At 43.0% G+C, this 27,420-nt stretch overlaps 1 protein-coding gene across 1 annotated transcript in view; it reads left to right on the forward strand.

The window, feature by feature from the left end:
• The window catches only part of ttc27 (tetratricopeptide repeat domain 27), a 427,052-nt gene extending 400,839 nt beyond the window's left edge, over positions 1–26,213 (forward strand). The window contains exons 19-20 of the mRNA XM_084322115.1: positions 15,817–15,917; positions 24,242–26,213. Of these exons, the coding sequence (XP_084178241.1) occupies positions 15,817–15,917; positions 24,242–24,391 (251 nt within the window). The 3' untranslated portion in view covers positions 24,392–26,213. The remainder of the gene's footprint in view (positions 1–15,816; positions 15,918–24,241) is intronic.
• The last annotated feature ends 1,207 nt before the right edge of the window (positions 26,214–27,420 follow it).

Below are 27,420 nucleotides of genomic sequence, written 5' to 3' on the forward strand. Positions count from 1 at the left end.
GAATAAACCATTTGGATACCATCTGACTTCAGGTAAGGAATCTATGTTATCAGTGTTAGGATAATCGGACTCGTTTTCACGGATATATAAGCGTTTATGTGGAGGGGCGGAGCTAGGCGATTATGGAGTAGACGTGTTTCACGTGAGCTCCCTTCTACCGTGCGGAATATACGTTATCCCCATTAGTCTTTATTTTATTTTTATTTGTTTTTTGTCTGCTTGTTAAGTCGTCGAGTTTCAACTACTGTCGTCAACTTTTTTAGACTTTCTGCGATGTCGGTGGTGGAAACCAGATCCATGAGCGCTCCAGCCAGCAGACTACCACCGGGCCTGGCCGCACCATCGCCCGGTGTCGGGGAGATAAGCGAAGCTGTGCTCTCGGTCATGACCAAGCTCCATGCAGAATCTGAGACACGCTTCGCTGAAACACAAAGAAAAGTGCTGGCGGATTTTTGTGATATCCTTCATCGAGAGATATCAGAGGAAATAAGGTTGGCGGTTGTCCCGTTGATAGACAAGATGGAGTCGCTGCACGCTGTCTCCTCGGCTAATGCTATCGAACTAGCTGCGCTAACGACGAAGGCCTCATTACAGGGAGAGAAGATGGCGGATCTGGAGCTCTCCCTGCTGGCTAGGCAGGCCGAAGTTGCCAAACTACAGTCGGTAATTGTGGAAATACAGTCCCGGGAGAGACGCTACAACATCAGGATTGTTGGAGTACCGGAGGGCAGCGGGGAAGGCCGTCTCTCTGAGACCATGCCGGAATTGCTGCAAGAAATACTGGGGAATGACGTCCTCCCCTCCCCTCCCGTATGTGAATCGGCCTACAGAGCGGGCAGGACCACTCCTGGAGTGAACAGGGAACCGAGGCCCATCATTGTCAAGCTGAACAGGCTACAGCAGAGAGAACTCATCATGCGGTCGGCTCGTGCCAGAAGGGGTAATCTAAGGCTTGGCGATCACAAAGTGGCCATTTTCGAAGACTTTACACCGGAGGTTCAAGCACAAAGAGGCGAATACAAAGTGGTCCTGTCCAAGCTATGGAAACTAGGCCTGAGGCCCACGCTATTCGCTCCCGCGAAATTATCTGTGTTGGATAAGGTCGATGGTCTGCGTTCATTTTGGTCGTTGGCTAAAGCGAAGGAATATCTCGAGGGGATAGCCGAGACTGTAGCTTGATATCTATGACGGGTGAGTGACTTGGCGATGTGGGCCTGAATACATTGATAGGGCCGATTATTCATGCTGTCATGCCTATACATGCTAACTGTCCACTGCCCATCCAACTAGCGGGGCTTCCCAATGACTTCTGTTACTTGCTAATGCTGACCTCATGGTCGTACTTGTGTATCGCCTCTTTGGAAGCTAACGAGCTAGCTGAACAATGTACATAACAGACTCTAACGTGCTATCCGGATTCATCACTAGCTTATGCGCTAGCCTCGGGCTAGCTAGCGGGCTGCGTCTAACGTCTGCGCTGAGACATTCGAGACCCGTTAATATTTACGCACTTTGGTTGTTGTTGCTGTTTAAGTGTCATCGGTTCGCACAATTCAACAGTGATCGGGTCCTTAACTAACTTCTTGTATGCTTTTATTTTTATATCCAGGCTGTTTTGAGCTTTGGGCTTCGGTAGGAGAAGATCGGTTGAATATATATATAAACAATATATGATAACAGGTTGTGTCAGGTATTGCTTATTACCATCCCCGGGTTAATGAATGTGTTTAATTCTATTCTTACAAAGGTTATGTCATTCCAGCCGTGGTGCCTGATCAGAGGGGCACTTACAGGTGTGCACTTTGACCATAACCCCACTTTTTTCCCTTTCTTATTATTGTCGTTGTTTAAATGACATCTGTTTGCACAATTTACCTGTGATCCGATCCTGCCTTAGACTATCTGCTGGTATGCTTTAATTTAATTTTGTTTTGAATTTTCCTTTATCCATTTGTGCTATAACTTTGCGACGTTGATGCGCAGACTTGGAAGTAGATGGTTGCAGGGTTGATGTTGTGTTATTATATAATAATGGCTATTTTTTCCATTATAGTTATCTCATGTTAGGGCCAAGGCTCACGGTGGTTTTCGTCCGATATCTTTATTGAAACAATATATGATAACAGGTTGTGTCAGGTATTGCTTATTACCATCCCCGGGTTAATGAATGTGTTTAATTCTATTCTTACATAGGTTATGTCATTCCAACCGTTGTGCCTGTTCAGAGGGGCTGTTACAGGTGTGCACTTTGACCATAACCCCCTTTTTTCCCTTATTATTGTCGTTGTTTAAATGACATCTGTTTGCACAATTTATCTGTGATCCGATCCTGCCTTAGACTATCTGCTGGTATGCTTTAATTTAATTTTGTTTTGAATTTTCCTTTATCCATTTGTGCTATAACATTGCGACGTTGATACACAGACTCGGAAATAGATGGTTGCAGGCATGGTCGCCTAGTTATAGTTGAAAGTGGGGGTGCAAGAATATAATTTGTATTAAACTTTTTTTTTTATTATAATCTTTTATTTTTATTTTTTATTTTGACAGGCAAGGGGTGGTTTGGAGGCGGTCCGGCACGACCCCCTCCATGGCAGACTTTTTTTTAAATGTAATGAACCTGTACGTGCAATTTCCTGCAATATAGAGCCTTCAATCTTGACCAATAAAGCTGCTCTTTTCACTATAAAACTCAGTTTATATTGCAGTATGATAGCCAATTACTATAATAATAATATATTATACTGTATATACACTGTATATTGATTTTTCGCTCATTCATTTTTATTAAAGGGGAACTATTTTACTATTTCTTTCACTATTTGGGCACTTTTACACAATTCCTGTGAGTCTATGGAACACCTCTGTAATATATATATTTTTTTTTTCATTGTTTTGTATTTCTAATCAAGTCCTCAAAAACAGCATTTTTCTACCTCAAGATCTCGAGCTGTTTTGAGCCTGGGCTGCAGGGCGGCTCCTAAACCACTGCGGAGCGGCGCCGCCTCTTGAACATTAACATGCAGCGGTGTCTCTCTGACATCACATCACATTTTCAAACGACTCAGTTCAGTGAGGGTGAATATTGTGAGAGGAGAATTGGAAGAATGCGCCAATATGAGAATTTTGAGACATAGATCATATTAATATAAGTTCACATAGCTAGGAAACAATGCTAAACACTCAAAAAGGCCATTTATAAGATAGTTCCCCTTTAAATCAATCTCCTTTCAAATAGGCCAAGTTTTTAATAAGAAAGAGAAAAAAGATATATTTCCATTACCTGTAAATCTTGTGTCTCTTTCTCTCCTTCTCTGCCTCCTCCCTGAGTCTGCAGTGCACAATCATGACATCGATCTAAAAAAAAAGTAAAAAAAAAAATGGAGGCCCCTCGGCTATCTATATGGCCCTGCTCGTCTGCCATATAGATAGCGATAGCGTTAACGTTTGGAAATGAAGTCAACGTCATCCAGCTGAGCTCACACCACATATCTAGATAACGTTAGCTAGCGGCTAGCACTAAAGCTAACGCCAACCAGATAGGGAAACGTTATTATTATTTATTCGAGGAAACCGTATGACCAGATCGCAATTCGGGACCGTGAAACACTTTTATGTATTGCGTGGTAGAACCGTAGAAGTTCTACTACCACTCAATAGTAACTTATGTCTAACATAATCCTTTTATTTGAACAACTTACTGGAAATGCCTGCCTGCCACCAATATTATGACACACTCTGTGGGCTTTGATATTTACACTGACTCGTGCAGCCAGACTGCAGCGCTGTGAGGCAGTGAGCCAAGGTCTACGCGCTGGAGATGGGAGGAACTGGATCAAACCATAATGGGGCAGGGGGGGGGGGGGGTTCGCAATCTTTGGAAACTTAAAAACGTGTTATTAAGTGTCATTGCGTATTATTAATTTGATTGAAATTACGTAGTTATGGGCTTATGGTTAGATTTATATATTGGGGGGGGGTATATCATATTTTTCATATGATCAAAAAGTGGTGGAGCAAGATCATATCCTTGCTTCCCCAAGTTCAATAGTCATAGAGCAGCCGCTCCCGGTGCTCTTAGGGCCAGGCGGCTATGGTTGCAGGGGTGATGTTGAGTTATTATATAATAATGGCTATTTTTTCCATTATGATAATCTCATGTTAGGGCCAAGGCTCAGGTGGTTTTCGACCGATATCTTTATTGAATTAAATTTGTTTGGGTTTATTGGACTAGTGGGGGTTTAATCAGGGGTTTATCTAGAGGGGGGTCGGAGTGGGGAGCGTCTTATTGGATCCATGACTCCAGTGGGAAATGATAGGAAGATGACCATCCTTAGTGGATGGGGCATAGGGAGGGGATTGGAGAGTGGGTATAGGAGGGCTTATAATTAGGGTTGGGCATCGTTTGGATTTGAACGATTCCGGTTCCGATTCCGATTCTCCATATCGATTCCTGTTCTAAACGATTCTCGATTCCGATTCTTTGAGGTGCAGGTCAAAACAGGTCACAGCTTATTTCGAAGGAGATTTTTTTTTTTTTTTTTTTTTTTCAAAAAGAAAATCATACTATTCACATTTTCAGTTGACTTGATACAGTTTAATTTGGTTGCTGTACTGTAACTAGGGTATTAATTAACAAAGTAAAAAAAAAAATCGAAATTTAGAATCGAAATTCAAATATGTTACTTCCGGTTCCAGAACCGGAAGTTAGGAACCGGTTCCTATTAGAACCGGTTTTCGGTGCCCAACCCTACTTATAATAGGACGGGTGGGTTAGGGTTTAGAGTAGAAGGAGGGGGGGTTGTAACTGGGGTGGTATTTTTATGTGTTTTATGTACTGTTGTCTTATATGTGTGTAATTGTTCCTCCTCTGAACTCCTGGGATTGACCGTCTGGGCCCGCCAGGATCAGCGCCTCTGTACTCAGCCTGGCTGCACTGGTATGTTCTCTACGCATTTAGACAAACTCGACCATGGCTAAATTGAATATTTTAATTTGGAACGGAGGAGGTCTTAACGCCCCACACAAGCGTGCCAGTGTCCTTTGGTTATTGAAGAGAAGAAATATTGACATTGCTCTCCTTAGTGAGACGCATTTATTGGTGGGTGATGTGTCAAGGCTAGCAAATCGACAATATCACGTTATCTCCTCATCCTCAGCCGATGATAAGACGAAAGGAGTCGTCATAGTTACAAGACGTAACCTTGATATCAAAGTCCTGGATGTGTGGTCGGACACGGAGGGAAGGATTACTATAGCAAAAGTTGAGTTCTCTCATAGGAAGATGGCAATAATAGCATTGTATGCCCCTAACACATTTGATTCAGCGTTCTATAATACAATCACGAAGAATATGTTGGAACTTACTGGATACGCTCTCATTGTGAGTGGCGATTTTAATGCGTGCTGGGATGCGGAGATGGATAGGTCCGGATCCTCTGAAATGAGCGACCAAAAGCGGTCCTCTAAGGCCCTCAGGATGTGGGCCCAGGACACTGGGCTCGCAGACCTATGGCGCTTATCCAATCCCACCCTCAAGGATTACTCTCACCTGTCTGCCAGACACAAAACCTTCTCTCGAATAGACTATGCATTCGCATCCCCTAATTTGTTTGATAGTTTCGACGTCTCATTGGTTCCCCTGGCTCTCTCGGACCACAAGGGGATTTTCCTTGTGGCAACCTTTGGCAGGCTCTCCACGAGAGCTCCCAGGTGGCGTTTTAACTCAACCTTATTAAAGAACGATGATTTCTGCTCTGAGTTCGGGAGTAAACTAGCTGAATTCTTGCAGATCAATGTTGGCACGGTCGATGACCCCAGGGTCCTATGGAACGCATTGAAAGGATTTATCAGGGGTCATGTCACACTTTTCTCCTCCAACTTACGTAAATCCCGATCAAAAAAACTAGAAGGACTGGAAACATAATTTGCGGATCTATACGCATCTTTGCAAACTAACTATAGTGAACAACTAAACACACAACGTAAGATAGTCAAGAAGGAAATAAACTCCATACTTAAACAACAGTCTGAGTTCTTGATACATAGGACAAGGCAAAATTACTACTTTCACGGCTCCAGGCCTAGCCATCTATTGGCAATGAAAATACGCTCGAATGATCATTTCTCGGATATCCCCTCGATCAAGACGCGACAGGGTACAATCACTACTGATTCGAAAAAGATCAACGACACTTTTAAAGAGTTTTACTCACAGTTATATAGCTCAGAGGTTAATCTCGACGACTCTAAATTTGAATCGTTCATTGGCGGGCTTGAGATACCCCACATTTCTGAGGAAGAGGCTAAGGAACTGGGGAAACCGATCACCCTTATGGAACTAAGGGAGACGATCGCTGAAATGCAGAGGGGTAAGGCACCAGGCTGGGATGGTATTCCACCCGAGGTGTATTTAGCTTTCTGGGACCAACTGGGCCCATTGATGCTCGATATGATCAATTACGCTATCGAACAGGGGGAGTTCTCAAGAGATGTCAACATGGCGCTGATTTCTTTACTTCTCAAGAAGGACAAAGATCCCAATGATTGTGGTAGCTATAGGCCCTTGAGTCTTCTCGGGGCCGATTTAAAAGTGTTTGCCAAGGTGCTGGCCCGCCGCCTGCAGAGATTTATGACGGTATTGGTACACTGCGATCAAACTGGTTTTATCCCGGGGCGCCTGGCTGCAGATAATCTTAGGAGGCTGTTGCATGTAGTCGATAACAGTAAAGACAATACAGCTCCGTCCACTGTTCTGTCTTTGGATGCCATGAAGGCGTTTGACAGACTAGAATGGTCATACCTGTGGAACGTACTTGAGGTCATGGGTCTGGGAAAGAATTTTATTCATATGATTAAAGTCCTGTATGCCTCGCCGTCGGCAATGATACTGACAGGCAAAAACTGTTCCACACTTTTCCCAGTCTCCAGATCTTCTAGACAGGTTTGTCCTCTGAGCCCGGGACTATTTGCGCTTTCCCTCGAACCATTGGCCCAATTTATTAGGCAATCAGAGGACATCGTCCCCATAATGATCAATAATACACCACACAAAATTGCTCTCTATGCGGATGACCTACTGATTTTTATGGATGACCCTTCCCGGTCGGCCACAAAATTATTGGAAATAATCGACGACTTTGGTAAATTGTCAGGCTTTAAGATTAACTGGAACAAATCAGCCTGCCTACCTCTTAATGAGCTGGCCAAGGCGGTGCGACTACCAGCTGATATCCCCATAGTGGAACATTTAAAATACTTAGGTATAGAGATATTCCCCACGCTGAGTCAAACTACTAAGTACAAGTCTTCACGGGTACTTATGATAAAATACGCCAGGATCTAGACAGATGGTCGTCCCTTCCTAACTCCCTACAAGCCCGAGCTTCCATAATCAAAATGAACGTTCTGCCTAGGATAAATTTTGTTAGCTCAATGCTCCCCCTGCCCCCTCCAATAGACCACTGGCGCAAGGTACAATCGATGGTATCTAAATTTATCTGGAATAACAAACGCCCAAGAATCAAAAGAGCTACTACTCAACGTAGGAAACAAGTTGGGGGCCTCGCAATCCCTGATTTTAAGCTTTATTTCTGGTCCTTCTCACTGAGACCTCTGATGTGCTGGCTAGACCCTGTAGATGCTGTATCTTGGCGCTCCTTAGAAGCGGCGGCGGTCTCACCGCTAAGATTGCAGGATGTGGTGTACTCCACTGTCTCTATTTCGAAATGCCGGCTGAGGTATCGACCGATCATAACTCACGTGATCCAAACGTGGCGTAATGTACAGAGGTCGTGTGGGGTTAAATGCCCATGGCACCTGGACTCTCCAATTTTTAATAACCAGCAATTACTTGTTGGGCACAAGCCGGTTAATATTCCTCAATGGCAGAGGAGGGGAGTTCATACTCTGGAGGATATTTATGATAAGAACGGCCTCCGTGCGTTTCAGGACTTAAGAGAATTTTATGATCTTCCCGGCGAGTCCTTTTTTCTTTACCTTCAACTAAGGTCAGCGCTGAGGGCGCATGGCGTGCCGTGGGCTCAAGCTTTGCACCCACACCCCTTCCTCAGGCTCATAGTGGACAGGACGACCTCCAGAGGGTTTGTCTCAGACTTTTATACGCTCTTAATTCAATCCACGTATAAAAATTTATCATTGGATACAATCTGGCAGGTGGATATCCCGGAGTTGGACCCCGAGTTTGACTGGGATGATGTTTGGGCAAATGTGGCATTATCTTCCCGCAACCCCAATCACCAACAAATTAATTTTAATTATATTCATAGGACCTATCTTACGCCTAGGAAGCTATTTGCTATGGGACTGATAACCGACTCTCGGTGCACTTTGTGCTCTCAAAAGGCCACTGGCACTTATATGCATATGTATTGGGATTGCCCACCAGTGGCCCGCTTCTGGAGGTCAATAACGGACAAACTTTCAGATCTGTGTGGCTTAACTATCCCATTCACAGCTGTTACGCTGAAACAACAACCCACTGCAGCACCAACTTTACCCACTTTAGACACCTAAACACACTTTATATTTATTGGTAAAGAATTTGCACTACAACCCATACTATACCTCATTACACCTTACTGTAAATTTTACCTAAATTGTACCTCATCCCATTTCTGCATTGTACTGTATAGTATATAGTATATTGTATTGTAACTCAGTTACTTTTCTACTCTGCATTGTACATTGTATACATGTATTAGGGCTGACCCCTATTAGTCGATTAGTCGACAAAAGTATTCTGTACTTCTGTATGACAACTAATAATGAAACTTGAAACTACACTCCCCTCACTTACTCTCCTCTCACAGGAGTGGTCCAAACAGGTGATAGTGACCTCCCCCCCACACTCTGGTGGTAATTTACTATCATTATACATCCACTCATTCTAACATGCACTTTGACTCACACAAGAGCTCCTCGCCCACCTTGACGACACCGATAGCAGCGCGTTCTTCCCGACGCCGCCCCGCCCGCCACACGTGAGCCTCAGGTTCTCCCTCCAGGAGCCTCCAGGCGGGTGGAGCGTCACCTCCCCATCAGGCTCTAACGTCTCCCTGGGGTCCGCTCTGATGGATGGAGGGCTACACCACCAGTAAAAAGAAGCCAAACAAACCGCTTGCCCCGCTGGCCTCTGCTCAGCCGCCGTCCACCATCCAGACCATTAATTACTCCTGGCTTTTCAGGGGGGGGGGGGGGTGGAGGAGGTGAGGGATGGAGACATGAGAGGTGGAGCAGCGATTGGAGACAGATGCAGCGGTGTGTTCTATAGAGCGATGGCGGTAAAGTTGTTAATCTCCAGGATCCTCAGGTTTTTCATTACAGCAACACACCGTGCTGAATTAAACATTAGACTGAGGAGCAGGAGCCCACAGTGGACAACATGGGGAGAATAGCAATGTGGAAGAGGAGGCAACGCTCCCTCCCTCCTTCTCCCTCTCTCTCCCTGTCTGCCTGTCTATCTGTCTGCCTGTCTCTCTGTCTCTCTCTGCCTCTGTATATCTGTCTCTCCCTGTCTGCCTGTCTCTCTGTCTGTCTCTCTGCCTCTGTATATCTGTCTCTCCCTGTCTGCCTGTCTCTCTGTCTGTCTCTCTCTGCCTCTGTCTGTCCCTTCCTCTCTCTCTGCCTCTGTCTGTCCCTTCCTCTCTCTCTGCCTCTGTCTGTCCCTTCCTCTCTCTGCCTCTGTCTGTCCCTTCCTCTCTGTCTCTGTCTGTCCCTTCCTCTCTGTCTCTGTCCCCCTCTCGCTCTCTCTCTCTCTCTCTCTCGCTCTGTATATCTGTCTCCCTATATGTCCTTCTCTCTATCTGTGTCCCTCCCTCTCTCTCTCTGCCTGTGTGTTTGTATGTCCCTCTATCACTGTCTCTCTCTCAGTCTTTCTCTCTCTGTGTCTCTCAACCCACCCCGCTCCGCACACAGTGGTATGAACCCCCCACCTTCCGTCATGTGTCCTTCAGCCATGTTGCTGGAGGGCTTTTGATCTTAATGATTTAACAGGTGAAGAGGCTGTCTTTTCATAACCCCACCTACTTACCCCCTCATCCTCCTCCACCTGTCTCCTCTCCTCCACCCCTCCTCTCCTCCACCCCTCTCCTCTCCTCCATCCGTCTCCTCTCCTCCACCCTCTCCTCTCCTCCACCCCTCTCCTTTCTTCCACCCCTCCTCTCCTCCACCCATCTTCTCTCCTCCACCCCTCTCCTCTCCTCCACCCCTCTCCTCTCCTCCACCCCTCCTCTCCTCCACCCATCTTATCTCCTCCATCCCTCTCTTCTCCTCCACCCCTCTCTTCTCCTCCACCCCTCCTCTCCACCCCTCTCCTCTCCTCCACCCGTCTCCTCTCCTCCACCCCTCCTCTCCTCCACCCGTCTCCTGTCCTCCACCGTCTCCTCCTTAATCATCTAAAGATGGTACGTTATAGTGTTGTGTTCTTTTATAGTTAAAGGCGGTAGAGGTTGAGTACATTCTTGTGATGCGATTTATAACCACGTTTATAACACATGGATTGGGGAGAATCAAGCACCACCGATTCATATCCTTTGGTGGATTATGTTGGCAACACGATCGACATCAATACTTGGAATGGCGATCAGATAATTGGAATATTCTTTTTGCAGTACATCCTAGTCAAGGTAAGGGCTATATGGTATCAATCTTGCGTTGATGCGAGCATGCCTTCATTGTGATCCCAAAGTGTTACTGTAACGTTACTCCACAAAGTATGCCGTTGGTGACGATCGAAGCATAAACCCCCCCCCTTCATGCATGCATGATGAAACATAATACCGATAATATAGTGAAATGCACTAAACGCTGCTTAGCGGCGTTTCCTGGGATTACACAGAATTACTCTAAAACTATACTCATATTCACCACGGTATGAAACGGGAATGTATGGATGGAAAAATTATCTGTTTTTTGCATCTTGACCGGAAGAAACTCTATGACAATCGACTATATTATTAGATCCATAGCCAAGATATTTTATATATATTTTTTTTTAGCACTGCAAACACCGGCATGTATCCCCATTCATTAAAGCGCTGGCACACACTGCCATACGGCCCACAGCGAGTCCGGTTTTTATATGATAACACTGCAGTTAAATCTTGGCTACTATAAACACGTTGATGTAATTACTACACTAAGTGGTATTTTGATTAAGGTCATAATCTGAGCATTCATGCTGCACTTAAAACACGGAGAACCAAAATGGTAGTTGCATTATTGAGTATTTATTTATTTGGACATAATAATCTTGCCATTGCTTGTTGAGTTATATTTACATACATTATCTTTGTGTTCACTCAGCCATCATTAGAAGATGATTACTTTATTGTCAATTTATGCAAGACAATTTAAAGTGTCTTTTCACATATCCGTCACACATCCGTTTTACAGTAGTTCCACAAACACAGTCCTCATCTCCTAGTTACACACACACACAGTCCTCATATCCCTCCTAGTTACACACACACACACACACACACACACACAGTCCCACTACACATATTGTATCCATTTCTTCCCAGAAGTCACAGTGTAAGGTCGCAATTGCAATGCCACTGAAGGAGTTTGAGGTTTCAGTGCCTTGCTCAAGGGTGTGTTGGCAGAGATGGTGGGCACCGTAGATGTAATAAATTAAAGGTAGATCCATACAACTGCATGTTGCTCCCAGCCATGTATTGATGTAGAAATGTACATAATTTCATGAAAGTGGATCATCCTAGAATCCCAGTGCTTTATAAACTAGCGGAGATTCCCAAATCACTTCATAACCTTAAAGAACATTTTAAAATCACTTTATACATTTAAAGAACACCCCAGGCACAGTAATATGCTGATACCTTTAATTTATTCAGATCATCAGCTAACATGGCATGCACACCTAGAAGCACCATGTAAGAAGATGTCAAGTTAGCATCATAAATACAGGAACCTTTCAAAGGTAAACAAATTCATGACCTGCATGATCGGTTGCTATGATTGATTGATTGATTGTATTGGGTAAAAGTACAGACATTAGTACATCGTAGAGGATAACACGTTAAAGCTACTTAAACACTTGTTCCCAATGTGGACTTTGTTGGTGGACAAAACAAGAAGATGATAAACAAAAACATCCCAAAAATCTGAAACTATTTGACATTTACTACATAAAAAGCACATATCTTTCTTCAATCATGCATATATATATATATTTATTGATAGACCAAGGCTGAGACTAGTTATATTCTGTTTGTTTATACTGGGGTAGAGTACTTTACAGTATATTTGCTTAGCTTAGACCTAGCTTACGATGACAATGTGGGGGTGGGGATGATCTCTAACAATGACGAGAAGGCCTACCGGGAGGAGGTTGATGTACTGGCACGTTGGTGCTGGGATAACAGCCTACTCCTGAACATTGGTAAAACCAAGGAGCTGATCATGGATTTTAGGAGAATACAGCAGGGGACACACAAGCCACTGTGGATAAATGGGTCTATCGTAGACAGGGTGAGCAGTTTTAAGTACCTGGGAGTCCACATCACAGAGGACCTGACATGGTCAACTCACATAGCCACTGTAGTAAAAAAGGCGAAACAGCGCCTCTACCACCTGAGACAATTAAGGAAGTTCAGAGTATCAGGGAAGATACTCTACTCCTTCTATTCCGGGGCTGTCGAGAGCATTCTGACTGGGAACATCACTGCCTGGTTTGGAAACAGCACAGCCCAGGATAGGAAGGCCCTACAGAGAGTGGTGCGCTCAGCAGAATGGACTACGGGTATTGCACTACCACCCCTGCAGGACTTATACAACAGGAGGTGCAAATCCAGAGCCTGCAGAATAATGAAGGACCCTCACCACCCCAATAACAGCCTGTTCAAGCTGCTGCGGTTAACCGTTAGGCAAACGCCTCCATATACACGCAACAAGAACAGAGAGACTAAGGCTCAGCTTCTTCCCTCAGGCCATCAGAACACTGAAAAGCACAAGCACAACATTCTGCACTCGCATCACAGGTCACTTTAAACACAAGAAAAGGACACTTTAAAGGAAGGAAAAGGACACTTTAAGAAAAGAACTTGTGATTGTTGTATAGTATAGTTAGTAACAGCAAGTATAGCATAGGGACATGCTATCCAGTGCCTTTAAGCGATTTATTAATGTCTATTTACCATGTCTATTCTAGTTATCTTTTTATTATAACTATTACTATTACTATTGTTTTATTGCACAATCATAGCGGGCATGGCCAACCGCATTTCACTGTATGCCCTGGTATGTATGTGATGAATAAAACTCTTGAATCTTAGTTATATATAGTGTACCAGGAGTAGCCTAGGAATAAATGGTAAATGGCTGCATTTATATAGCGCTTTTATCCAAAGCGCTTTACAATTTGTTCCTCACATTTTACCCATTCACTCACACATTTACACACCGACGGCGAAGGCAACCATGCAAGGTGACAACCTGCTCATCAGGAGCAATTAGGGGTTAAGTGTCTTGCTCAAGGACACATCGACATGCTGCCTGGGAGGAGCGGGAATCGAACCAGGAATCTCCGGATTGCAAGACGACTGCTCTACCTCCCGAGCCACTGTCGCCCCCGGCTAGGATATACCTAGGATAGAGTACCAGGGTAGACTTGGGTTAGTTGTATATAGTGTACCAGGAGTAGACCTAGAGTTAGGTATATTTGTACCAGGGTAGACTTAGGTTAGAGGTATGTACATTAACAGACATATAATATAGTTATGTTATGTATTATACCAGGGCAGACATAGAATAGTTGTGTTGTGTATGTTATACCTGGGTGGATTTAGGATAGAGTAAATACGCACATATTTATATTATTGATAGTTTTTCACTTATTCACTCACTCAGAGATCCAATGCGAATTTCAAGGACTTTATCTTTTTATTTAATTTTTTTATCTTATTATCCTATAGCTTCTTTGGATTCTTAATCTCAACCTCTCCTCTCTTGTGCTTCAGTTGCTGCTTTGACACCTGAATTTAATGAAGGTTTATCTTATCTTTTGTTCACTTTCTCTCCTCTCTTTCTTGCCTCCATCTCTTTATCACACCTCTGCACGTTCACTTTCTTTCTCACTCTTCTGCATTCCCCCCCCCCCCCCCCCCCCTTCCGTCCTGTCCTGAGAGATGGTGGTGAGGTGAGGGGTGACCACTCGTTAACTTGAGGGACGGCTGACTCTTTGCCCTCCATACTTCTCCCCCATTCCATGCATCCATCATCCGTAGCAGTGTCCGCTCCTTTGACTGAATGTGGGACGTGTTCGTCATGCGTGGAGTGGCTGGGTCACAGTCTGTAGTGTCAAAGATCCCCCTGCAGACCACCTATAGTAGAGGTCTGTGACCCTCTCTGAATCTGTCATCTCTTCCTTCGTCTAGTTTATGCTGGAGCCCACCTCAATCCACCATTTTTTTCTGGATCAGGGAAATGTGCATTTCATTATTATATATTATATATATATATATTTATGTTTGTATTTTCTTTTTATGGCAGTTCTGCTTTATTAGTTGCATGAGCCCTGCACTTCGTTTGTAGATTTGCTGGTTGTATACTAAACTGCATTGTATAATGAGTTCTCAAAGTAAGGTCGATGACCCCCCCCCCCCCCCCCCCCAGGGGTCTTTGAAGGGGTTCTGGGGGGGGTCCTCATTAAAACAAGTTAAATTTAGTTTTATTCACTTGAAGTTTGTCCAATGACAGGATGTATAAAGATTACTATTCTGATCATAGTTGTCACTCCATTGTTATCTCCCCACTCACAGTAAAGACGGTTGCGAAATTCTGTACTAAATCACATCTAACAACCAAAACCTTCTCTGATGAGGGTCCGTGGCCTTTTTCATGAAAAGGTTTGATCGTCCTGAAGCTCTGAGTGTCTTGGACCTCCTTCCTTTACATTGAAGACTCTGATCCCTGTCCTGGAAGACCACCAGTGGAAGTTACTGTAGACACTCGAGACATGCTCCTCATCACTTCCTGTTCACTAGGACCATGGTTCTCAAACCAGGGTGTGTTGGGGGGGAGTCGAGAGAAGATGTAGAAATCCATCATCATGTTTAATAACTTTTAAGTTTAAGTTCTATAACTTTTTTTCTAAATAAGTAATATTTGAGGTCTTAAGCCCTCCTCAAACTGTTAATCATGTGAAATAGCCTGAAAGGGGAACTAATAATTATTCACCATCCTGTCTATGTTTAACCATGTTAGTGGTCGTAAAACGGCATTCCTCTGTTTTTAGGGGTCAAAGAGGAGGTGCTATTCCTCTCTAATGGAAAGCAATCCTTTTGTCTTTTTCTTTCCATCTTTTTTTCCCATCCCCCAATTTAGTCGTTATGCCAATTCCCTTCCTGGTCGTTGCGCACATTGCCCTATTTGCCCTATTGTCGGTCTGGGGAGGGTGTAGAACTACCACATGCCTCCTCCGATACATGTGGAGTCGCCAGCCGCTTCTTTTCACCTGACAGTAAGGGGTTTCACTGGGAGAACATAACGCATGCGGAAGTTCACGCTATTTCCCCCAGATCCCTTCCCTGCTGAACAGCCACCGCGACCAACCAGTAGGAGTCGCTGTTTGCAATGACCAGGACTCATACCCCACTGGCTTCCCTCCCACGAACACTGCCAATTGTGTTTGTAGGGACGACAGACCAAGCCGGAGGTACCGCTGACAGCTGGAAACCGCTGACCAGCCGCTCCGCAATCCTCTTGTTGTACCTTTCACTGGAAGTAGACTCAAAGAAGTTGAGTAATCCTCTTCTGTCTCTCATTTGTTCCCAGTCACCGTCAGCTGCAGTAAGAAGAAGGCGAACCCTCAGGAAGCTCTCACCATGATCTCCTCCACGCGCCTCAGCATGAGGAGTCTGGCCACCAAAGCCAAGGTGCAGCACAGAACATACCTTCCTCTTGTCTCGTGTCTTGACGTGTGTTATGTATTTCAATTAATACATTATGTGTGTATTCAACTGCTTCCGTATTAGGAGGTTCTCCTTGAAAGCGTTTATGGGTCCTATGTGAACGTTTGATGGCTGCATTAAGTCTTACAGTAATTCAGACTCTAGAACAGTTGTGAGACCACTTCATGAGTAGTCAGTAACTTGCTATCGGTTATATATACAGCACAGATGTCCACCACATCCAAAAAACATAAACAAAGTGTAACAATGAGTGGCACAGTCTTTTCTAGGGCCTTAGAGGACCATACCTGTGTCATTTTGATGTCTCACCGGAGATGGTCTCTCGCTTGAAGGAATCCAATGGAGTTGTATAACCACTAGTTGCTGAAATGATTAGTGGACTAGTGAAGCAAGCGCACGAGGACGCACATGCTCCCGCGAACACTGCCGATTGTGTTCATAGGTACAACTGACCGGGTCAGTGCTTTTTTTTGGGGGGGGGGGGGGGTGAGTGACGTCTCTCCACACCTGAGGCCGATTTGATTGACATTCTGATTGACATCCTAAAGTCCCTGCGCATTGGAGGGTGCCGGGGAGATTTTTTGTGTGTGGTCGCCAATGTGCAGAGAGACGTCACTCACGGATTAGGTACGTTTTCCAGGAAGAGAAAACAATGTATTTATTTAGACGAAAATAAGAAGGAAATTGGCACGTAGTGATAAATAGATGAGAAGGTGCAGACAAAAGGACTAAAATGGAGGGGGGAATTATTAAAATGTCATGGGATTTTAATAGCAAATGAAGCCAACTGAATACAGATGTTCAGCGTCCAGGGCTTGTAGTAGAGTCTTTGAATACAACATTAACCCTTGTGTACCCCTGGTCCCTTTTTCTACTTTTTTGAAATATTTTGAGTGTGTGTGTGAGCACAGCGGTGTCTGTGTTTATTATTATTTCATGAAATTGGGTAAATATCTTAATTTTACATATGTTCATTGTGTGAAAAGCTTATAACATGAAACACTCTAGAAAGATAGTTACAGTATTTACTGCCTTCTTTACCCCTGGTCCCTTTTTCTACTCTCCGTCCACTCCCATGTTAAAACGGCATTTTTAACCATTTTTAAATATGCTCTTATTCGTTCAATTCTCGATATATCTTCCAAACCTTTGCATATTCCACGAGCTAAGGACCCTGTCTAGGTCAGGATGTGCTGTTACCGATGTAAAACGCATGGTGGCGTAATCGCTCCACAGATAACTTTGCCACAATTCAAGGGAGGTGAGATATGCTGTACCGGGCTGCTAGTGATTGAAACGCCGGAGACATCGTTTTGGGTGGTGGTGGGGGGGGGCGAGTGGATTTTCTGAGACAGAACCAGAGACGAACCGGACCGCGCAGTCGACAGCGTGCCACACGCCGAAACACAAGCCCCCCAAAGCCGGCCCGCGCCAACGAGGAAGTGTCCTGCACGGAGCAGGTCTGGTTCTCTTCCCAACAGCGAGGCGAGTCCAAGATTTCTGCCGCAAAACAACTTGGAACCGCCCGCACCAGATTTGGATAAGTTGAGCGCTTAGTAACGTTTCGCCTCAAAGCCGTTTCTGGCCGAACTAGTCATCGAATCTTTAATATTTTTTTTTATTCGTATTCAGAGGTATTTCGTCGAGATATTTCTAAATGTAATTTATCAAAGAAAAATATGAGAAATATGGTAAAAAACAACATTCATCCGTTTTTTTCGATGAGAAAAAACGTTGTAACGTTTCGCCTCAACGCCGTTTCTGGCCGAACTAGTCATCGAATCTTTAATATTTTTTTTGATTCGTATTCAGAGGTATTTCGTCGAGATATTTCTAAATGTAATTTATCAAAAAAAAAAATGAGAAATATGGTAAAAAACAACATTCATCCGTTTTTTTCGATGAGAAAAAACGTTGTAACGTTTCGCCTCAACGCAGTTTCTGGCCGAACTAGTCATCGAATCTTTAATATTTTTTTTGATTCGTATTCAGAGGTATTTCGTCGAGATATTTCTAAATGTAATTTATCAAAAAAAAATATGAGAAATATGGTAAAAAACAACATTCATCCGTTTTTTTCGATGAGAAAAAACGTTGTAACGTTTCGCCTCAACGCCGTTTCTGGCCGAACTAGTCATCGAATCTTTAATATTTTTTTTGATTCGTATTCAGAGGTATTTCATCGAGATATTTCTAAATGTAATTTATCAAAAAAAAATGAGAAATATGGTAAACAACATTTATCCGTTTTTTCGATGAAAAAACACGTTGTATCAAACAAACACAGGTTTGAGTGGTTATAATTCATAAATATGAGTAATCTGTTGAGAGATATATTGAGATTATGCTATTACTGTTAATCATGGGTAGAAAAATGTTTTAAAAATAGTAAACAGTTAAAATTATATGGCTTTAAACATGATGTATCATTTCATCTCTTAAGCCCAGTGAGTTCCACCATTGCTAGGGATGCACAAGGGTTTTGAACACACCAACATTATGGGAAATGTGCTTACCGTCTTCTACTGCGGTCAAGCCAGCCTGCACTTCGGAAATCACAGTCAAGTGGTCCACTTGTTTATTTCCTTTTGTGCATACACTTGCCTTATTACGGTAAAGAGGTTTTAGTTCATGCTACACTAACGTTACCTTAAGCCAGTTGCCTTCCTATGTAAAGTTGCCATCCTGTGTTTCCCCTTCACGTGTTATCAGTGAAGTTCCTTTGTATCTCATACGATTTAGCGAGAGATGTTATGTTCAGTTACAATATTTCATATCGTATATGCGAGTGTGACATGAACGTTCATCTAGGGCTGGGCGATAAAACGATAACGATAACTATCGCGATAAATTATTTCCTCGAAATAAACATGAAACGTGGTCGCAAAGTTTCGATATATCGATTTCCAAGCTTGGCTCCGTTCAGCCTCGGCTCAGCACACCCACTAACAACAACCAACGTTACGTGATGACGTGACGTGCATACGCACAACAGCTAACAACCAATCAGTGAAGGAGATGGCCGAGAGCGAACGAGATCCGGAAGGAGACCCAGAGGTACTAGGACTCACTCAACAACAAGGCTTGCTAGGCTAATTAGCTTGCACTGCGTTGTTTTATATATTTACGTGCCGAGTATGTGTGTGTTTTGAATTCTGAGGCCACGTTTAAGTAGTGTGGGGTATACAGTGGACGTCGTTTCAATATATTGTGGCGGAAGAGTATTTTAGTGTAATATTTAGCACATTGTCATGGAATACACCACTTATAAACAACAGGCTAGCTAGGCTAATTAGCTTGCACGGCGTTGTTTTATATATTTACGTGCCGAGTATGTGTGTGTTTTGAATTCTGAGGCCACGTTTAAGTAGTGTGGGTGGGGTATACAGTGGACGTCGTTTCAATATATTGTGGCGGAAGAGTTTTAGTGTCATATTTATTGTCATGAGATGCTCCGCTTGTCGGCTACTGTTAACGTGCGCGGACTGATGACGACATCAACTCGACTTGAGACATTCGCAGCAGCATAAGAAGTTAATTAAACTTGACAGACATTATATCGACGATAATTATCGATATCGAATTATATGAAAATAATTTTATAATTTTATCGCGTTATCGTTTTTGGTCATATCGCCCAGCCCTACGTTCATCCCCATTAGCTAGCATAAGCGCTACATTCAGAAAGGGAAAGGACGTTCTGATGTGGCATTTCAACATAAAAGCCATCGAAAATGTTATATAAATTTACCTTACATTTCAGATTATAATTTAAAGGAAACCACCCATAGTTCAAGCCCAATTCCACTTCAGAGTGGTAGCGGAACACCTCAGTGTGTCACTCAAACACTTTCAGTACATTCTGATGTGGCATTTCAAAACAAAAGCCCTCTGAAATGTCATAAACTAGCAATCTTTCCTCAACTTTCAGATTATAATTTAAAGGAAACCACCCATAGTTCAAGCCCAATTCCACTTCAGAGTTGTAGCAGAATACCTCAGTGTGTCACTCAGACACTTTCAGTACATTCTGATGTGGCATTTCAAAATTAAAGCCCTCTAAAATGTCATAAATTAGCTACCTTTCCTCAACTTTCAGATTATAATTGAAAGGAAACCACCCATAGTTCAAGCCCAATTCCACTTCAGAGTTGTAGCAGAATGGGCGGCTACGTGGTGCAGTGGGCAAGGCGCTCACCACAAATACTTGAGACTGGGCTTGAACAGGTACGCCTCCCTGTTCGAGCCCAGCGCTCCACATTGCTTTCAGTTTAGCTGGTCGTCTGCACTAATACTACATTGGCAGTATTAGGGGGAGGGAAACTGATGGGTGGGGATCGGGCGTTGTGGACAGCGACTCCTACAGGTCGGTTGGTGCGCCTGCGCAGTAGAATCAGGAAATGACGGGGGTGGGGCCCCTCCAAAGCCCAGACCCCTGACGCTGAAAGATCGAGCCGTGCAGGTGGAAAGATGCGACTGCTGTTTCCTCGAGTATCGGAGGGGACTCGTGCTATGTATGACTTAGTCCACATTGCAGCCGGCTTGTGGGAGGCATGAAACAGCGTTCAAAGACAGGGGAGGGTTGAATTGGATGATACGAAAATTGGGATGGGAGAAAAAATTGAAAATGGGAGAAAAAGTGGATAAAAAAAAATAGTTGTAGCAGAATACCTCAGTGTCACCCAGAAACATTCAGTACATTCTGATGTGGCATTTCAAAACAAAAGCCCTCTAAAATGTCATAAATTAGCTACCTTTCCTCAACTTTCAGATTATAATTTAAAGGAAACCACCCATAGTTCAAGCCCAATTCCACTTCAGAGTTGTAGCAGAACACATCAGAGTGTCACCCAGAAACGTTCAGTACATTCTGATGTGGAATTTCAAAACAAAAGCCCTCTGACAGGTCATAAACTAGCAATATTTCCTCAACTTTCAGATTATAATTTAAAGGAAACCACCCATAGTTCCATCCCAATTCCACTTCAGAGTCGTAGCAGAACACCTCAGACTGTCACCCAGAAGTGTTCAGTACATTCTGATGTGGCATTTCAAAACAAAAGCCCTCTAAAATGTCATAAATTAGCTACCTATCCTCAATTTTCAGATTATAGTTTCAAGGAAACCACCCATAGTTCAAGCCCAAAACTCTGATTACCCCAAGACTGGTCAAATGTATTCCTTACCTCAGATCAGATGTTCTCCAAAAATATTATTCCAATTCCTGATCGCCATTCCAAATATCGATCGCGTTTATTGATCCAACGCTGGGTACTGGAAACACATATTCCACGCTGTTCTGAGGGTGGGCAATGAATGGGATTGTCTCCGGTTACATGCCTGATACGTAAAATGTGGATTCCGGAGTCTTTTTTTCCCATCCATTTCATTCAGTCCAATCCAATGGGTGCAATACCATCCGGAGAGACGATAGGGGGCAGTATTTTCCCTGTTCGAGCTCAAAGCCAGTCCCAATGGTAACGTGAGGCTAGATTGATGATAAAATGAATGGAAATTGCTAATAAAAAAAATTACGATTAAAAACGAGATTTCTCGTCGTTGGCACTCAACGCATGGCATGAAATAACGAGATTTCTCGTGGCTAGCACTCAAAGTGTTAAGGCAACTTGCTTAAGGTAACGTTAGCATGAACTAAAAACCGTTTTACCGTAATAAGGCAAGTATATGCGCAAACGGAAATAAATGGACCACTTGACTGTGATTTCCGAATTGTCTTCTCCAGAGTCAGACAAGTAAATAGATATCAATTTCCTCTCTGTGCGTTCAGTAGAAAGCTGTCTGGTTGTAAGCACAAAGTAATGGAAGTAGATGAGGACCACTAGGCTAGCTTGCACCCGGATAGCTTTCTACTGAGCGCACAGGTATCTATCTTCTTGTCTGACTCTGGAGTGTTCATTCTGGCAGCTATTTTAATTTTAGTCTTAGTCATGTGTCAAATGCTCCTTTTTCGTTTTCATCATATTTAGTCACCTTCATTTATTTTTCGTTTAGTCAGTTACAGGTCTGAGCATTTTAGTCTTAGTCAGTGTTAGTCTCGATTTTTGTCTTTTTTGTTTTTGTCTAGATTTAGTTGCAGAAAACTGATGATTTGTCTAGTTTTCGCTAATGAAAAAAAGGCATTTTTATATTGTAAATAATGCAATTCTATTTATTAAGTATAGTCTAGACTATAGCCAAAACCCTATCAGCTGATTCACAATAAGTTCAGTAGAAGGCTAGAAGCCCAATAGTAACCAAACATTCCTTGAAATGGTCAATAGATTCAGAAATAGTCAGACATGGAATGGAACATATTCTGATTTAAATTGCTTTTTTTTTTACACACTGATTGCAATTCTCACTGGGACCTACAGTACAAATTTCACACACGTCACACACACATTCCCTTTTGTCCGTCGAGTACAACCGTAGATCGCTGATCACTTTAAACTTAAAACTTAAAATGGCGGCCTCCATCAGAGCATTCGGCTAACAACATTATCTTAGCGAACCTGCCACCGCACTTCTATGTGCATAAAGTGTGGTAACAAAATATCACAGCCCCTAAGACTGGGAGCGTTCTAACTCTACTGAGCATGTACCCAACATTATATGAAAAATAAAAAGTCATGACGATGTTTTAGTGCACTTCAAGCGCTAAAGGGATTCATTAACAACTTATACTAGTAGGGTCCGGAAATGGGAAATGCTGAAATAATAACGTGAAATATTCTAAAAGTTATAATTATTTTGTCTCATCTTGTTTTAGTCAACATAAATTAACCCTTTGATCGCCGGGGTTAAATTCATAATTTACCATCCCTCGCCAGCCCTATTTAACATGGAGAAGTTCCCCTTCTTTGCAGGGCTATAACTTTTTAAATTGTATTGCTAAATTGACATTACCATGGCCCATTCAAAGTCCTATATCTATTGTTCAGGGTGTAGCAACGTTTTTTTTTTTTTTTTTTTTTTTTTTTTTTATTATTGCAGAACAAAAAGTTATTAAAAGTCAGTACTCAACACACAATGCATAATGAAACTTTCAGTAAAGGTGGTTATAATATATGCAAGTACAGAAACAGGATAAAACAAAAATAGTCTATAATAACATTTATTTATTAGGGTGTAGCAACGTTATACTTTTTCATTCACATATTCATACTAAAATACGGTCTAAAGTATAAGTATGTTTTTATCGTTTTCTGCAGCTTTCTCCAGAACGTGATTTATAGCCCTAAATGCATTATATTGATGATTGTATACAGTTTGATAGCAATCGGCGCGAGATAAAAAATTTCAAATGGACGTACTTCTAGAAGTTACTACGTATGATCTGATGTTGACCGGATGGGCGGGGGGTCGTTTATAATTCCGTGGGCAACGTTATATCATTCATCTAGTGTGGGTGATATGATCATTGGAGCAGTTAGTATAGAAGACATTACAAAATAACGCTGAAACTCACCGTAGCTTCCTCTCGCCGTTGGGAGATGAGTGTGGAACAGAATTTTTTCTATTATGGGATATAGAAATACCCGATCCATTTCCAGGTTGTATAATAGTATATACGTCCAAATCATGTTGTTTATCGAGTTATTGGCAACGGATCGATATCCATTGTGTCGAGCTCGAGTCCCTGGACCTATAGCGAGTGATCGGACCAAATTGAAATGAGCACCAGCTTCCACTTCCCTGTTTCTTCCCTGGGCGATCTGCCCATCGGCCACCAGATGGCGCTCTTGAACCGTTAGAGAGTTGACAGGGGCTCGCCAGTACATATAATGTCTCCGGGGAAGAAATAGATTTTTGAAATATTGATATCAAAGACGCTGTCCAGCGTCATCGGCAGAATAAGCATGGCGGGGAATGACGTGTTTCAGCGTCAACGGCGATTAAGAGAGAATTCGTCATGGTTTTTGTAAAGTAAATTTTTGTGTCCTCGGATGTAGTCAACTATAATGCATGAATAATTTTGTTACGTTAGTATCACATGATCTACATTAACGTGACGTCACGTCTCGTTGTCGTCGGGGGGAAAAGCTTCATTGACGACCATATATAGTCATTATTTTCGTTGACAAAATTAACACTGTCTGGAGAAGATGGTAGGCACATTTCCCATATTGGTAGCATGTTCCTTTAAACACAGGGACAATCTCTGGTAATGGAGAGCAGTAGACATTGGTATGGTCTTTTAATAATAGAATATAATTAATAATAGAATACAATTCATAATAGTTGAAACGGTACCATTTCACATTCTGTCCTTCCTGCGTCCTCCTCAGCAAATGCACACAGACGTGGCTACAGGGGAACTCCATGATGACCTAAAGGATGGCGTCGCAGAGCTGGAGCAACTAATCGCAGAGATGCAGGACATGAGTGCGCGGCCAATCGGAATGACCCTCCTCGAAACAGAACCCTCCCGCTGCTGAGGTTATCCAATGGCGGAACCCTGAAGGAGGAAATACTGTCAGCCCCCCTACAGCATCCACTCCTCAGCCCAATGTCACTGCACACCTTAAGACAGAAGTTTTTCTTGAGTGAAATCAAGATGTTAATATCACAAAGATGTACTTATGTCGCAAAAAGAGAGGTGAAATTTTAAGTAAAAATCCAAAAATATTACTTTTTATTCACTTGTATGAAAGGAGAGAAATAAAAGTGTATTTTTATGATTTCTATTTTAGCCTTGCAGGATACTCTGCCTGGTGTATGAACATTATATCCGAGGCTTAACCCTACTCCTCTTCAGCAATGTTTTAAGACCTAACCTCTCCAACCATCACACAGAGAACCCCACAGTATGGAACCAACGGAAATCAATCATGGACTGTATGTATGGAATGTTGCCTTAGAATTATATATTAAAAAAAAAGCCAATCCCGCCTCTATAGCCTTATCGTTACAGTGCACTGGCCCAACTTTAACCACCCGCCGTGGAGTGTCAGAATGTGAGGAGGGGAATCTAAGAGTCATTCCAGAGCCAGCGGGACCGCATGGAGACGTTCATCACCGTGGAGGCAGTAGGCCATGAAAGTGTCATCCAGCCCTGCAAGCCACCGTGCGCGCACACACACACACACACATTCATACTTTTAACAGTGCATTCTACACATTGATTCAGTAGAAGCAAAATTATCAGTTCATACTGGTGCATGTGGACACACACACTCACTCACCCACACACACACACATTTGATGGATCCAGTAGAGGTACACTCCCTCATCATCATGTCTAACACAAGGAAGATCCTGCAATATATTCCCCCATGTGTTTTTCTCTCCTGCAGGGAAAATGACCTTGACATTGATTTGCTTTTATCTCAGCGCTGTGTTTTTTTTCTCCATTGTCTTATTATTATCATAGAGATGATGTTTCCCTTCGCCAGTGTCATTTTGTCACAGTGAGCGGTGGCTCCGTCTGCCGCTGTGAAGGGAAGAGGCCTATTGTAGGCTGACTGATAAGAGCATAAAGGACTCAGTACTGTGGCCATAAAGGCTGTGTGTGAAGACACTTGCTTCTGTTTGCAGATGATGTTATGCATTTGTTTATCCATCATGGGGACAGTTGGAACCTCAGAACAATATGTTTGAATGGTACATGACAATGTTATGAATCAACGGGCATGTTTGAATGCTAAATTACAATGTTATGAATTAACAGCCATGTTTAAATGGTACATGACAATGTTATGAATCAACAGGCATGTTTGAATGCTACATGACAACATTATGAATCAACAGGCATGTTTGAATGGTACATGACAATGTTATGAAGCAACAGGCATGTTTGAATGCTACATGACAACATTATGAATCAACAGGCATGTTTGAATGCTACATGACAACATTATGAATCAACAGGCATGTTTGAATGGTACATGACAATGTTATGAAGCAACAGGCATGTTTGAATGCTACATGACAACATTATGAATCAACAGGCATGTTTGAATGCTACATGACAACATTATGAATCAACAAGCATCTTGGAATAGTACATGACGACGCTGTTACATTTTGCACTAGAGCAGTCCTCCATTGTTGGGTCGACTAGTAATTATTGTATTTTGCCAAATAATTGATTAGTTGATTTACTCAACAAATCTTTTAAAGTTGTGTTTCCCACGTGCAGCTTCGTGCAGAAGGGCCTATTTGAATGTTGTGCTCACTAACTAGTTTCACCAAAGCTAAGGGTTTCAATTGCCACACAACTATCTGTTTGCCCCCCTAACCATTTGATGTAAACCAGATTTCCAGCCTAAAATCCCTGTCATTAAATACATAAAAATGACATTGAAATATTGACAATTTTCTTTTTGTCTTGTGTCAAAATTTTCATTTGCTTTATACCACACACAGCCAGGATGCCTACCTACAGTAAAAAGAAAGTTGATGTCTCATAACGCCGGTTTGGTACAGTAACTCTCAAATGTTATTCACCGGGCAAAACCTCATTGGACTGATTTGTTGCCATGACGTCTGGGTCTCAAGGAGGGGTTTCCTTTGATGTAGGCAAACAGAGTACTGCTTGTTCAGCCCTGGACCGCTGCTCTCGCACATTCCTGGTGTTTCTTGGTGACAGCCTGACGACATCCTCATAAAGAAAGAAAAGGCGGCTGAGATGCAGTGCTGATGTCACAGCTGCTCATGGATGCCACACTGACGGTGTTTTTTTTACGTGGATCAGTGGAGTATGAATGAACACTCTAGACAGGACCCAGTTTGGTAGATGTGGAGCGGGGAAGCTAATGTAACACCGGCCAGGCGGCCAGATCCTCCATTATGAGGTCTGACTCATAACACCTTTTTTGGAGATTTTTCAGAATGACGTCCTATTTGGAAACCAACTTGTTATACTTCGTTGAGTTATTTTTTCTTTTTTTTCAAGATTGAACATTGTTCCTTTGTGATTTATTTAGGTTTTAAAGACTTCCAGGCAACATCCAGAAAGAATGTCTCCCGACCAAGTTTCACATTAAGCTTCTTCTAAAATACTCATCCTGCAACAACGTCTGCTCGGTGTCACTTTTTACTGGCTCCTAAACCATCCCAGGAATGACCATCAACATTCCCAGACACATCTTCAGGCTAGCTTTTATAGATGTAACGTTACTTGATTTCCTTAAATGTCCGCGTGACTCCTGTGTCTTGGGCAGATGGACCCCCCCATCATGGCTCCTCTGGCCCACATAATGATGTCAGGATTGCATCTCTGACCAAATATTTGACATTGCATCACCGGTGATCATTACACACACACACACACACACCATCATGGGTTCAGCCTCCTTAGAACTGCTGCCATGTCGATCGTTCCCCACATATCTGGCAGGACCCCTCCTCCTTGCTGGAGGATGCTGTTACACAGAAACTGGGCTCTGGTTACCATCACCTCTTGTGTGTCGAATTCAGAGCAACATCCCCCTCAGTCAGCTCCCACCCAGCCATCTCACACACA

Source organism: Notolepis coatsorum (genome assembly GCF_963971535.1).
Source record: "Notolepis coatsorum genome assembly, chromosome: 9".
Classification (NCBI taxonomy): Eukaryota; Metazoa; Chordata; class Actinopteri; order Aulopiformes; family Paralepididae; genus Notolepis; species Notolepis coatsorum.